General features: G+C 52.4%; 1 protein-coding gene and 1 non-coding gene across 7 annotated transcripts in view; one reads left to right on the forward strand and one right to left on the reverse strand.

The window, feature by feature from the left end:
* Positions 1–12,519, forward strand: part of RPS6KA2 (ribosomal protein S6 kinase A2) — a 292,856-nt gene that overhangs the window by 205,074 nt on the left and 75,263 nt on the right. For all 6 annotated transcript variants that reach the window (XM_028103238.2, XM_028103240.2, XM_028103241.2 and 3 more), the window contains one exon: positions 4,811–4,892. In XM_028103238.2, the coding sequence (XP_027959039.1) occupies positions 4,811–4,892 (82 nt within the window). The remainder of the gene's footprint in view (positions 1–4,810; positions 4,893–12,519) is intronic.
* Positions 7,517–7,632, reverse strand: LOC114209374 (U4atac minor spliceosomal RNA). The gene has a single exon (XR_003609345.2). It is a non-coding gene; the product is annotated as a U4atac minor spliceosomal RNA (small nuclear RNA).

Below are 12,519 nucleotides of genomic sequence, written 5' to 3' on the forward strand. Positions count from 1 at the left end.
ATTAGTAAATTGTCAAGCCATCATGATTTCAAGGGTGTCCAGAGAGCAAAGGAAGCAGTGGTGCTTGGACAGGAGAAACAGCCTTGTCCTCAAAGATTTTTAAGCATTGAATTGGGAAAGCAGTGAAACTCTGGAAGATGTGCTACAGTGTGTTCAGGTGCTCAGGTGCATGGTGCAGACCAGGTGTTCTGGTGCATGGTGCACACCAGGTGCTCAGGTGCATGGTGCAGACCAGGTGTTCCGGTGCGTGGTGCACACCAGGTGCTTAGGTGCATGGTGCATACCAGGTGTTCCGGTGCGTGGTGCAGACCAGGTGCTCAGGTGCGTGGTGCAGACCAGGTGTTCCAGAACGTGGTGCAGACCAGGTGCTCAGGTGCGTGGTGCAGACCAGGTGCTCAGGTGCTTGGTGCACACCAGGTGCTCAGGTCTGTGGTGCACACCAGGTGCTCAGGTGCTTGGTGCACGCCAGGTGCTCAGGTGCGTGGTGCACGCCAGGTGCTCAGGTGCGTGGTGCAGGCCAGGTGCTCAGGTGCGTGGTGCAGGCCAGGTGCTCAGGTGCGTGGTGCAGGCCAGGTGCCCAGGTGCTTGGTGCAGACCAGGTGCTCAGGTGGGTGGTGCACACCAGGTGCTCAGGTGCGTGGTGCAGACCAGGTGCTCAGGTGCGTGGTGCACACCAGGTGCTCAGGTGCGTGGTGCATACCAGGTGTTCTGGAGCGTGGTGCACACCAGGTGCTCAGGTGCTTGGTGCACACCAGGTGCTAGGTGCGTGGTGCACACCAGGTGCTCAGGTGCGTGGTGCAGACCAGGTATTCTGGAGCGTGGTGCAGACCAGGTGCTCAGGTGCATGGTGCAGACCAGGTGCTCAGGTGCTCGGTGCAGACCAGGTGCTCAGGTGCGTGGTGCACACCAGGCGCTCAGGTGCTTAGGTGCGTGGTGCAGACCAGGTGCTCAGGTGCCTGGTGCACACCAGGTGCTCAGGTGCCTGGTGCAGACCAGGTGTTCCGGAGCATGGTGCAGACCAGGTGCTCAGGTGCGTGGTGCAGACCAGGTGTTCTGGAGTGTGGTGCAGACCAGGTGCTCGGGTGCGTGGTGCAGACCAGGTGCTCGGGTGCTTGGTGCAGACCAGGTGCTCGGGTGCGTGGTGCACACCAGGTGCTCGGGTGCGTGGTGCAGACCAGGTGCTCGGGTGTTTGGTGCAGACCAGGTGCTCGGGTGCGTGGTGCAGACCAGGTGCTCGGGTGCGTGGTGCAGACCAGGTGCTCGGGTGCGTGGTGCACGCCAGGTGCTCCTTGAGAGTCTGCAGGCAGGCAAGTCCAAAAGCGATGCCATCACCGTCCTCCCCATCCCCTTGCCTGCTCCTTGGTGTCCCTTGTGGATAAACACCAGGGATCTGTATGGAAACATTCTTTTCTTTAAAATAATATGCAGATTACAATTCCCACATTCTGAGAAGGGATCAAACCAAATAAAAACATGCCCCTGCTTTCCTATCACTTAATTGGTAGCACATAAGAATGGGTCTTTAAATATCTTCCTTTTGAGGACATCGTCCCCCTAACGTCCTCTGAAGGGGCACGGCCACCACCTGGTCGGCTCCTGTGTTGGAGAACACTGCAGACCAATCGCGCCATTGCAGCTCTGAGAGCCAGAAAGTTCACTGCTAGAATCAGGCAGCGGTTTCGCTGATTCCGATGACACCTGAAGATTTGGGGTGATTTAGGATGACACAGCATCTGTCTCTGTGTCCCCACATAATGTCCTTGCCTGTCACATGCTGAGCTGCTGAAGAAGCAGTAGAGAACAACATGGGGAGCCCATTAAAACTGGATTAGAGACGAAAGGTCGGCCACTGTATGTGCTGAAATTGCTGAAATTATCCAGAACGTATTTCGCTGTGTCCAAATGTGTTCCCGAACCATGCGCGTCCAGCACCAGAGGAAGAGGTGCGGCGCGGTGGTCGGGAGTGGTCGCCTGTGGCTCGTGAGCCCAGCTCCTCGCTCATCGTAAGTTCGTGCCCTCAAGGCTCTGTTTACCTCCTGTTGGGTCCTGCTTGCCCAGGGGGTCCCTCCCGCTGCGGCTCGAGTCGTAGCCCCCAGGCCCCACGCATAGTGGGGGCTTCGCAGTCATGGCAAAAATGGAATTTCTTCCCATTCTTTTAAAAAATAAAAGCACTCTTTTAATAACAGATGCATATAAATTGCCATCACTATCAGTCATCTCATTTTTAAAAGCCTGAAATACAATAGAGAAAAAGGTTTGATGTGCAACGCTTCATGCAAAATCTGACATCATTTACACTACTCTTAGTGGGTGGCAGCCCCCATGAACTCGGCTTCCAGTGTCCCCTTCAGTGGGACGGAGTTTCTACCAGTCCTCGAGCTCCTATGTCTGCCCTCAGGCACATTCCCCTGTGTGTCGTGCACCCCCTCCTCATATTGCAAGAGAACAGGTGGACAAAGGGATGAAAATGCAGGCAGAAAAGATGGTTTCGATATTGCACATTTTGAAAGAGGGGTCTTATTGCTGTTGCCAGTCTTCTGATTCTAAGAATGGCTCATCTTGGGGCTAACCAGTAGGCGTCACTGTAAAGAGTCAGTAGGTTTACTGCCCCCAGCCGAGGTGCACAGAGGGCTTGAACAAGGGGCCACAGCATCTTCTCTGCACTGTGACTCAGTGGCCCACGCTGGCTCCCCCGTGGCCCCACGGCCGGGGCTCAGCTGTTTTGCTCCAGCTCTGCAGTGCTCTGACCCCAGAGGTCACACTCCCTCTCTGCTAGAGTCACGGCTGTTTAGCCAGCAGCCCCTTCCCTGCCACAGACACCCCTCCCCCTTACCCCCATGCCTTTCAGGGCAAAGCTTTCTTTCCAGGGTGCTGGGCACTGAGGCTCGGGCCCAGGCCCCTCAGGAGGGCCCCCAGCCTCTCCCACCTGCTCACTGGCTTGCTGCCCATCACCTGCATCCTGGCTACTCCCCTTCGCTCACACGCCCGCCCCAGCCTGGGGACAGGACTTGGAGACGTGAGGGGACCACAGCGTGAACAGACACACCACAGGGCCCATGACTTCCCATGAGTCAAAGGGCTCAACTTGTCGGACACTAAAGTTTTTCTCTGCACCCCCGCCCCTTCTGACAACTGGGGGCAGCTCCGCCTGCCCATCGGGAGGCTCGTCCCCAGACGGACGTTCCCCCAGCAGAGCCCTCGTCGCACAGGCCTGTGTCTCGTCCTGTGCAGCCGTGCCCGCTAAGGGAGAGACCCCAGACTCTCTCCCTGGGGGTCTGCACCACAGCCTGCTGCATCCAGCCAACACAGAGACATGTCAAATGTGCCCCAGAGATAAATATTAATGCTCAGTGACAGAATAGTCCGAATCCAATAGCAAAGGGTGAGCCCACCTCTAATTGTTTGTGATTGCCTGGGCCCCTCATTCCTGGAGGCAGCATCCAGTGGGGCCGGCCTGGCCCTCTTGCCCTCAGTTTTGCGTGTGCCAGGGGAGGCAGGGGGTCGTCGGCAATGACCCTGAGCTGGGACCTGAGAGCCAGCTGCCGTCGGGAAAGAGCTGTCCCAGGGCCGGGACCCGCTCAGGGTCAGGAGGCAGCTGCCTGGGCTCCAGAGCACATGGCGATCCAAGGACCGACCCCATGAACCCGCGTTCCTCTGCTGGGACGTGGTGTCTTCCAGGTCGCTAGAGTAGACCGAGCCACGTCCTGTGGGGACGGCAGACCCTCTGCTCTGGAGACCTGCCCTCAGCCATCTTCTTCCGCTTCGCTCTCCTCCCCACGGGGGAAGCTGTCGGTCTCTGTCCCCCACGGGTGACCCTGCAGCCCCACCCGCCGGCCCCACACACTGGTCTCTGTCCCCCATGGAAGATGCTGTAGCCCTGGAGGCATGTGCAGTGGCAGGTCTTTCTGGCTTTGAGGGTCCATGAGGCAGGCATTTTGGGGAGGGGGTGGGTCCCCGTCACCCTAGTGGTGGCCCCTGCCCTGGATAGCAAGTGTCATCCGCGTGGCGGTCTCTATCCTGCCAGTGGATCTTTGCGTCTACTGTCAATGCCCCAGGTGTGTGTGTGTGTGTGTGTGTGTGTGTGTGTGTGTGTGTGTGTTTATTTACTCATTCTGTTCAATAGTCGCGACTGTGACCCTAAGCTCACTCAGCTTCTCAAACAATTTTCTTTTTGGTTTTCCTTGATATTGTACCTCAAAATGTTTTTAAAAAATGTCATTAAAGATCCACACAAGTGTCTCTAAGAGCCATTTAGAAACTAACTCTATTTGAAAAAAAAAAGAAAAGAAAAAGAAACTATATAAATTTAACTCTGCTCAAAGCTAAAATTTGGGTGAGGAAAGCTCAAAATAAGAGAACCCAGTTTATCTTGAGAATCAGAGTCTATTCCATGTGATTGGCAGGAACTATCATGGTGGCCCTCCCAGCGAGGACTTACAAAGGGATATTTAGAATAAACCAAATGATCTCCCTTAAAATTTCAGAGTCTTATTTGTTTTTCTAAACAACTGGTCTTTTTTTTTTTTTCCTCCGGAAGGGTGGTAATACCTCTGCTAGAAAACGTTTAGGAGAAAGTTAGTGGTGCCAAAAACAAATGATTCTTCACACACACGTGATGCTGTTCATCACAGAGTTGCAGTCAGTTAGATGACATTTGTCCTGGCAGCCTAGATGTTGGAGGAAATTTTACGTATTTATTTTATTGGATTTTTTTCCCCTAAACTCCCTTGTATGTCACCTTGTCAAATCAAATAAGGACAATGAGTTCCAAGTCTTCCCAATCTCAGATGTTGCGTGCTCTCTTTATCAGGTGTTCCTGGTGAGGAAGACCAAGGGATCTGATGCTGGGCAGCTATACGCAATGAAAGTTCTTAAGAAAGCTACCTTGAAAGGTGAGCATTTCACGAGGGTGCTGGCTGTGTTTGGGATGTGCAGCTGTGGTTCGCTGGCTGTTTGCGTAAATACATATTCTATTTCGTATCGCGTGATTTCTGAAGCTGTCTCTAAAAGAGTATATCAGACACGTTACTCTCTGACTGACAATAAACAGTGTAAACGTTTCCCTGGATGTTTAACATATCCCTGCAAAATTTCCACAATTTTCAGAGAGAAAGCCATATTGCGTAAATACCATTCTCCCACATATGTCCGGCTGTGGCGTACCATTGGGGAAAAAGCACATTGGGGAGGAAAGCAGAAGCAGGTCATATGGCTGCCTGTGGACCACAACTCAGCCTGAATCCTCAGTGAGACCGGATCGCTCAGTTTCAAAAAAAACGTGTCAAAATAAAACTGCATCGAAGATCCCCATTCCTGGCTTACAGTCTCATAGCCAACAGCACGGGAGAGCTGAGCACCTGCTACGCTCCGATCCCCGCCCGCTCACCCCGTTGGTGAGGGAGGGGCCCATCCCCGAAACAGTGTAAGATGTCCCGGCACACACACCGGGCCCCGGGCAGGTGCGGCAGAGTTTATTGGTCATATACGCTCATCAGCCTGGGGAGGAGCAGAGCCACCAAGGACAGGCTGGAGGAGGCAGGCTTCGTAGTAACAAGAAGGCAAGGTGGCCTCCTGCCCGCGGAGGATGTGCGGGGCCTGTTTGAATCATTCTGTCAGCTGGTAGGGAGCTGAAGCCTGGTGAGGACCAGACGGTGGTGTAGCTGCTCCAGCTTATCCGGGAACTGCAAGGTGGGGAGCTATCTGTCAAGGGCAGGGGGGCCCTGTGAGGCTCAGAGATGTCGAGGCAGCATATGAGTTTTTAGGTCTTAAGACGGTGTCCTCAGCAAGTGCATTCAGGGGGCGATACAAGGAATATAACATTCTCTGTGCACACGTCACTTACTATTGGCTGGCAAATAAGAGGACCAACAATTTAGGCCAAGAAATACATAAAGCAAATAAATACAGACTTACACATCCTAGGTGTTCTAAGGAGAGCAAGTGTTCTTCCAAAGGAGATTGTTCAAGGGCGGGGCCTTAAATGGTTCCTTTTCCCTTGAATCACAACTGTCCCTTCTTCCCCCCAAATACGACCTCACCGTCCCCTGCCCTGGGAGGAGAGGGAGGAAAAGTCGGAGTGACAGTGGAACCGCTGGAAGGGAGTCCATGGCCGCGCGCCTGCTCTGGAGTGCAAAGTCAAGTGAAGGAGCTAGACTCTGCTGTTAACCCGCTGCTCAGCCTGCACTCCGTCAGCATTAACCTTGACCTGTCAGCTCGTGCCAAGCCCTCCAGCTCAGTGATTCACCCTGCATGGATGCACGTCTCCACATTTGTTTGTAATCCAACCCAGTGTCCTTGAGAAAGTGCCCTGGACACAGTGTTACATGGGTCAGGCAGGACAGAAAGCTGTGTCTGCAGAGGGATCATCATATTGTTGAGTGCACGAGTCGGTCTCCATCAGTACAGGTCCGTGCGTATATGGGCAGGTAGGAGATACTCGTCATGCTGGTAGGAAGTGGGCCAGAATGAAAACAGTTTCAAGATTACCGATAACTTTTATTTTCCTCCCTATACTCTATATTTTAAGTTCTCAACAAAAATAAAACATGTTTGAGAGTTTTTATAATGTGAAGTTATTTGTAAAATACTCTGGAGCATGTGCCTGATGATGTAAAATTGTTTTTACATGGGAGAATGAGCCATGTAAGTGTAAAAGAATAGGAAGATTTCCCATGTCCTTGTGCTTCTTTAAAAGCTGTCTTTCAAACAAAACGTTATTTGACATCCTTTACTGTTTCGACTTTCCATAATAGTCCACCACGAAAGAACAGATTTTTTCCAGAAATGCAGCTGACATTTATTTTCTTAAGAGAAAATAAAAAGGTGGTATATGTATACACGATGGAATATTAGGCAGCCATCAAAAAAAATGAAATCTTGCCATTTGCAATGACATGGATGGAACTAGAGGGTATTATGCTGAGTGAAATAAGTCAGTCAGAGAAAGACAAGTATCATAAAATCTTACTGATATGTGGAATTTAAGAAACAAAACAGAGGACCATAGGGGAAGAGAGGAAAAAATAAAACAAGATGAAATCAGAGAGGGAGACAAACCATGAGAGACTCTTCATCGCAGGAAACACACTGAGGGTCGCTGGAAGGGAGGGGGGTGGGGGGTGGGGTAATTGGGGGATGGGCATTAAGGAGGGCAGGTGATGTAATGAGCACTGGGTGTTATACGCAACTGATGAGTCACTCAACTCTACCTCTGAAACTAATAATGCATTATATGTTAGTTAATTGAGTTCAAATTTAAAAATTTTAGAAAGAAAGTAAAAAGATTTACAAAACAGTGCTTTGAGTCATTGGAGAACCAAGTATGTGCAGGAAGGAGGCCAGGTGTCGGTGTGCACCACAGGGAGAGGGCACTGAGGCTCTCTGAGCCTCCCTCCTTCCTCACTCGTGAAAGAAGAGGCTTGGCTCATCGGATTACTGAAGTCCGCTTGAGCTCCACCACCTCTGCATTCCACGAGCCCGAGTTCTTCAGATCCTCTCCACCTTCACGTGGGCCCCGGTTTGCAAGCTGATTAGTCATCCCGCAGAGTGTTCGAGCGTGTTGTTCAGGCGTTAGCGGTAGTGCCCTCACTAACCGCTCATTGGACAGTAGCGCAACCCCAAGAAAAGGATGGCTCCCCGCAGAGTGTTCGAGAGAGACAAGGAATGCACGGTGACCGTGGGGGGGACGCTCCCCACTCTCCAGCGACACCCAAAAGTACAGACAACCCCCCCCGAGAGCGAAAATGTGAGGAATTTGAATAGTGAAATCACACTGAGAAGGTAAACATGAAAAGGGGGCGAAGGATTTGTGGAAATTGTCATAAAACTCCAGATTGTTTCTCAAAAACACGGGTGACTGCCATGTGTGCAGAAGAGAGAATTGTTGTCAGTGACATATTCCACATCACTTGACAGAAGGATAATGGTTTCTGACAGCTCTATTTTATCTTTACATACCTTTGGAGCTGTCAGGCACCTGCCCCTTTCTTTAAGGAGGCAGCACATCACTCATGAGGGAAATGTCTACTACGCAGCTGCTGAGGATGTGACGAGCTGGCCGCCCCCCGCCAGCCCCCGCCTTGTCTTCCAGCACCTCCTCTGGCCTTGCAGGGCAGGGCTGCTTGCTTCCTCCCGGCTTAAGGACGCTTTGCAAATGTTTCCCTTCTTTCCTAACTCTGTATTCATTCCTCAACACTGAGTTGTTCCAGTAATAATTCCATATAAAGCATTCCAAACATCACGAGTCCAAAGGCTGATGCCCCGTCCGTGTTGTAAGGGAATGGGGCTCAAATGACCGTAAACATGGACCCAAGCATGAGACCAGGAATGAAGACAGCCTGGTCTCCATCCCCTGGTTAGTGAGTCAGCAAGTAGGGACCGCCGCCCATGTTAGTAACAGTGGCTCCCAAGCGTCGCCCCAGCTGGAATCGCCTGCAAGACTTCCACGGGCTTCTGCTGCCGGAGGCCACCCCCGAGGTTCTGGGTCAGTTGGTCTGGGTGGGTGTCAACCCAAGAAGGGAGAGGACCCCGATACGGTGGTCAGGAGCACACACCTGGGCCCTGGGGCACGTCCTGCTTCACCTTTGCAGGCTGTGTCGCAGTGGGGAGCCTCTCCCTCCTACTTAGAACGGGGTGATGCCCGTGAAGAGTACCTGCCTCGTGGCATTGCCGACGTGAGAAGTACATTCATGGTGTGTGTCAGGTGCTGCAGGCACGGCGAAGGCCAGGGTCGGCTGTCCTCAGCTCTGCTCCTTTTCTCCATGCAACCCGGCGATGTGTTAGGGCTTTTCCTGTCTAGATTTGGGTAGGTCTGATTGCATGCGGGAGTGAGGAGGGAGGTTGGCCATTAATTGCCGTCTGGTTAGAAAGAATTCCGTCTTCCTCCGGCCCCAGGGTCTGTGGCGACCACCATGTTTGTTAACTGCCACGAAGGCCCGGAAGCTGCACAGGGGCCCAAACGCACGGCCCACGGCAGAGCTCCTGGTTAGCATTCTCTCCTTTCCCCGGGCCATCCTGCACCGCATGGAAGGGCTTCCCGCACGAAAGCGTTCTTCTTTGCAATGGCAATTTCCTGATAGGACTTCACCTGTCTTTTCATGCAGAACTTGTTTTTCAGCCATCTTCCCTGTAAGTCCACTTTCTAAGCCCAACGGTGTGCATTCCCTGCTTTGAAGGAAATGAGTGTTACTCTGCCCTGTGCTACTGATTCGAAAGGGAAAAATACATTATTCTGGCAAAATCTCTGTTGACCAAGTCCCGTGACTCCTGGCCAGTTATGGTTATGGCAAATGTGTTTGTCGGCAGGGGTGGGAGGGCCGCCAGCCACGAGGACGGAGGCCGTGGGGACCTGGCTGCCGTCCAGGCTCGTCGGATCGCCGACCGGGGCTGTTCCGCTCGTCGTCCGTCCTTTCTTTACGGCACAGAACTCCGATGACACCCCTGGGACTGTCAGCGGGTGGGCTAGGAGCGCCGGGCGTGTGGTGGCCGCGGCGGACACACACGGTTACATTCATCCTGATCACGGCGTGTGAGCTCGTCCCCCGTCTGACTCAGGACAGGTGGCCTCCGACCTCAGAACGCTATTTCCCGCACCGTTATATTGATTCCTTTTCTCTTACACCAATACGATTCATCCTAAGACACTGACTTGATCAGAAACGGTTTCAATTAGTTTGAACAAATTCTATTTCCAGGCAAATTCATGAATGTCATTTGGTTCACATTTGGAGAATTGCCAATTCCGGGGGTGGGGGGTTAGGAAGGTGGGGAGGAAAGTAAAGCAAGCTGCAAGCACACGTTCTAAGTGCCCCTCCTGGTGTCATGGGTCTCACTGTAGAAGCGAGGACACTGAGGCACAGAGCGGTGACGCCCTCACCATCATCCCATGGTTTGCAGCTATGGAATCCGGTGCTGCTCCCGTGATAACAGGTGTCGGGGACTCAGCCCGACCCCCACATAACCAGGCTGGCATTTCCATATCAGGAAGCCACGGCCGGCCAATTGTCCTTAGGGCTTTCAGGGTTCAGGGTTTATTTCCCAGCACATGGTCTGGGACAAAACGTAAAATGACAATGACTCTCCCTTACACCTCCCTTGCTTGTCTGTCTCGGGCCTCCTGGAGGCACCCTGTACCTTAGATAAACATCATCCATAAGGAACAGGCACGTTATCCTACAGCGCCTGTGTATTTTGGGGTCCTTTATCTGTTTGTTTCCACCAGAACTGTGTTTCTTGGCGTGTAGATAGGTTAGAAAGTAGGAAATAGATGACTGTCCCTCCTTGTCATCGTAATGCCTGTGCCGTGTAAATGCAGGAGAGAAACGGGCTGAGGATTGACCCACAAAAAGATCTTTAGTCAAGAGGTGACTTAAGTGCTTGTCTGTCTCGGGCCTCCTGGAGGCACCCTGTACCTGCATTTACAGAGGCTCCTGGCCCTCTTCCCGTTTGCCCCACGCAACGTCTATGTGCTTTGCTGGCCTTTTAAGGTTACAATCTCTCGGATGGCCGGTCTGTGGACATTTGTAAGTCAATCTCTCCCTCTTCCCTCTTCTTTAGTCAAGAGGTGACTTAAGTAACCCCCTCTCTTTAAATAACCTGGTACAGAGGGGCGCCTGGGTGGCTCAGTCGGTTAAGCGACTGCCTTCGGCTCAGGTCGTGATCCTGGAGTCCCGGGATCGAGTCCCGCATCGGGCTCCCTGCTCGGCGGGGAGTCTGCTTCTCCCTCTGACCCTCCCCCCTCTCATGTGCTCTCTATCTTTCATTCTCTCTCTCAAATAAATAAATATCTTTAAAAATAAATAAATAAATAAATAACCTGGTACAGAGAAAAAGACAAATCTTGGGGAGTGAGGCCTTGTATGGTAACCAACATGGTTACCATTTTTTATTTTTATTATTTATAGTTTTCTTCCTTTCTTTTTTCTCTGGACTAAAGAATGGTACAGAGTTTTGGTCGGCAAACACAAGCAACACCACGTCTCACGGGAGGCCACTTTTTGCTATGAATCTGACCTTTGAAGATTAAAATGTATGGTGTGAGGACAGACTTTAGCCTGCATCCGGGAGACTGCTTGGGGTTTAATCTCAGACCCAGTGAGTTTTTGTGGGCAAGGGAAGGAAGCGGTGAGGAGTGGTCACGGTGCTGAGCCGAGCCTGAGCTCACCTCCCACCTGTGTGTGCGTTTCCGACTAGCTCTCTCAGACTGGCCTGGCCGTTTCTCGGGGAGGCCGGGAACGTGTAGTAGGGTAGGGATGGCGGTTCAACGCCGCTCCGCTCCCAGGCGCCAAGCCATTAAGCTGGCCGGCAAAAACAGGCCTTGCATTTTGGTTTCTCACTTGACAGGACATCTCAAAGGACTATGGGTATTGAGGTATTCTGTTACTACGGAAAGGGGCATTCACCACCTTTTTAACTCCTAAAACTCCAGAACAGGCCAAGTGGTTGAGTAAACAACTTAACAGGTTGGGATGTCTTAAACTTTAAATTTTTCATGAGCACAAAGATGTAGATACATCTAAAGTTGTCTGAAGGAGTGTGTTGCTTGGAAGTCATGAAGATGTTGGTAATTGCACAATGCACCTCCTCCCCGGTTTTCCTGGGAAGGAAACCGTGCCCTTCACTGTAGGGTGAATTTTTGGGCATCTGCACATTCATCTTAGTGCTTGGGGCTGCCACAGGACATGATGGCTGAAGGACGCATGAAGGTCACAGCTGGCCCCAGGGGATGCCGATGGCCCTACAGACCAAAGCCAGTCGTGAAAACCACGTCCCCCTAATCCTCCATGTTGCAGGGCAGCCACAATTATAGGGTTGGTTTGAAATACAAAAAATCTTCATTTATCCCCAGTACATATGGTTTATTAATGAATCCCAAAATAGCTTAGAACATTTTTCTTTTACATCCATAGTAGCAAGCCCCACTCAATTCCAGACTCACCTGTCAAATACCAGGAATAAAAGTCCCAGGGAGATAATGTGGCCTGACCCCAGGTTCTGCGCCAGCCTAGAACCACCCAGCCGGACGGCTGCTGGCGTTTCGCTCCGGCTGACATGATGGTCTCTTGTCTCAGCTCGCGACGTCTCTCCCAGGTTCTGTGACTCACTGACACCGTAGCAATGCACGGATGGAGGAAGCATCTCTCTGGGCTTTCTTTTGTATGCGTCTAGGTCTTAGCAATCAAAATCCCTCGGCGCCCTGAGCTGTCCCAGAGGCAGCCTGGAGACAGCACCAGGCAGTGACGAATTTGCTGTCCATGCCCGGGTCTTTCTTCGTGCCAGGACGCTCCGTGGCTGTGTCACGTGGCCGAGCCACCAGTCCAGGCCTTTCCCGCCATCCCGGGCTCTGGCCCGAGAGCGAGCAGCGGGGTCAGGAGAGGCGTCAGGGAGGGCGGAGCGTGGGCTCTGCTCGGCTGGACAGAATCCGCAGACCTGGGAGCGATGGGCCCCCGCACGTGGTCTCGCGGGGCACCGCTCTATGGAACCACTGCCCTGCGGGGCCCCGGACACGGACAGTCGGGGACG

This window comes from Eumetopias jubatus, unplaced genomic scaffold (assembly GCF_037043125.1).
Source record: "Eumetopias jubatus isolate StellerSeaLion01/CBP00866 unplaced genomic scaffold, mEumJub1_p1.0 scaffold_6, whole genome shotgun sequence".
Taxonomy (NCBI): Eukaryota; Metazoa; Chordata; class Mammalia; order Carnivora; family Otariidae; genus Eumetopias; species Eumetopias jubatus.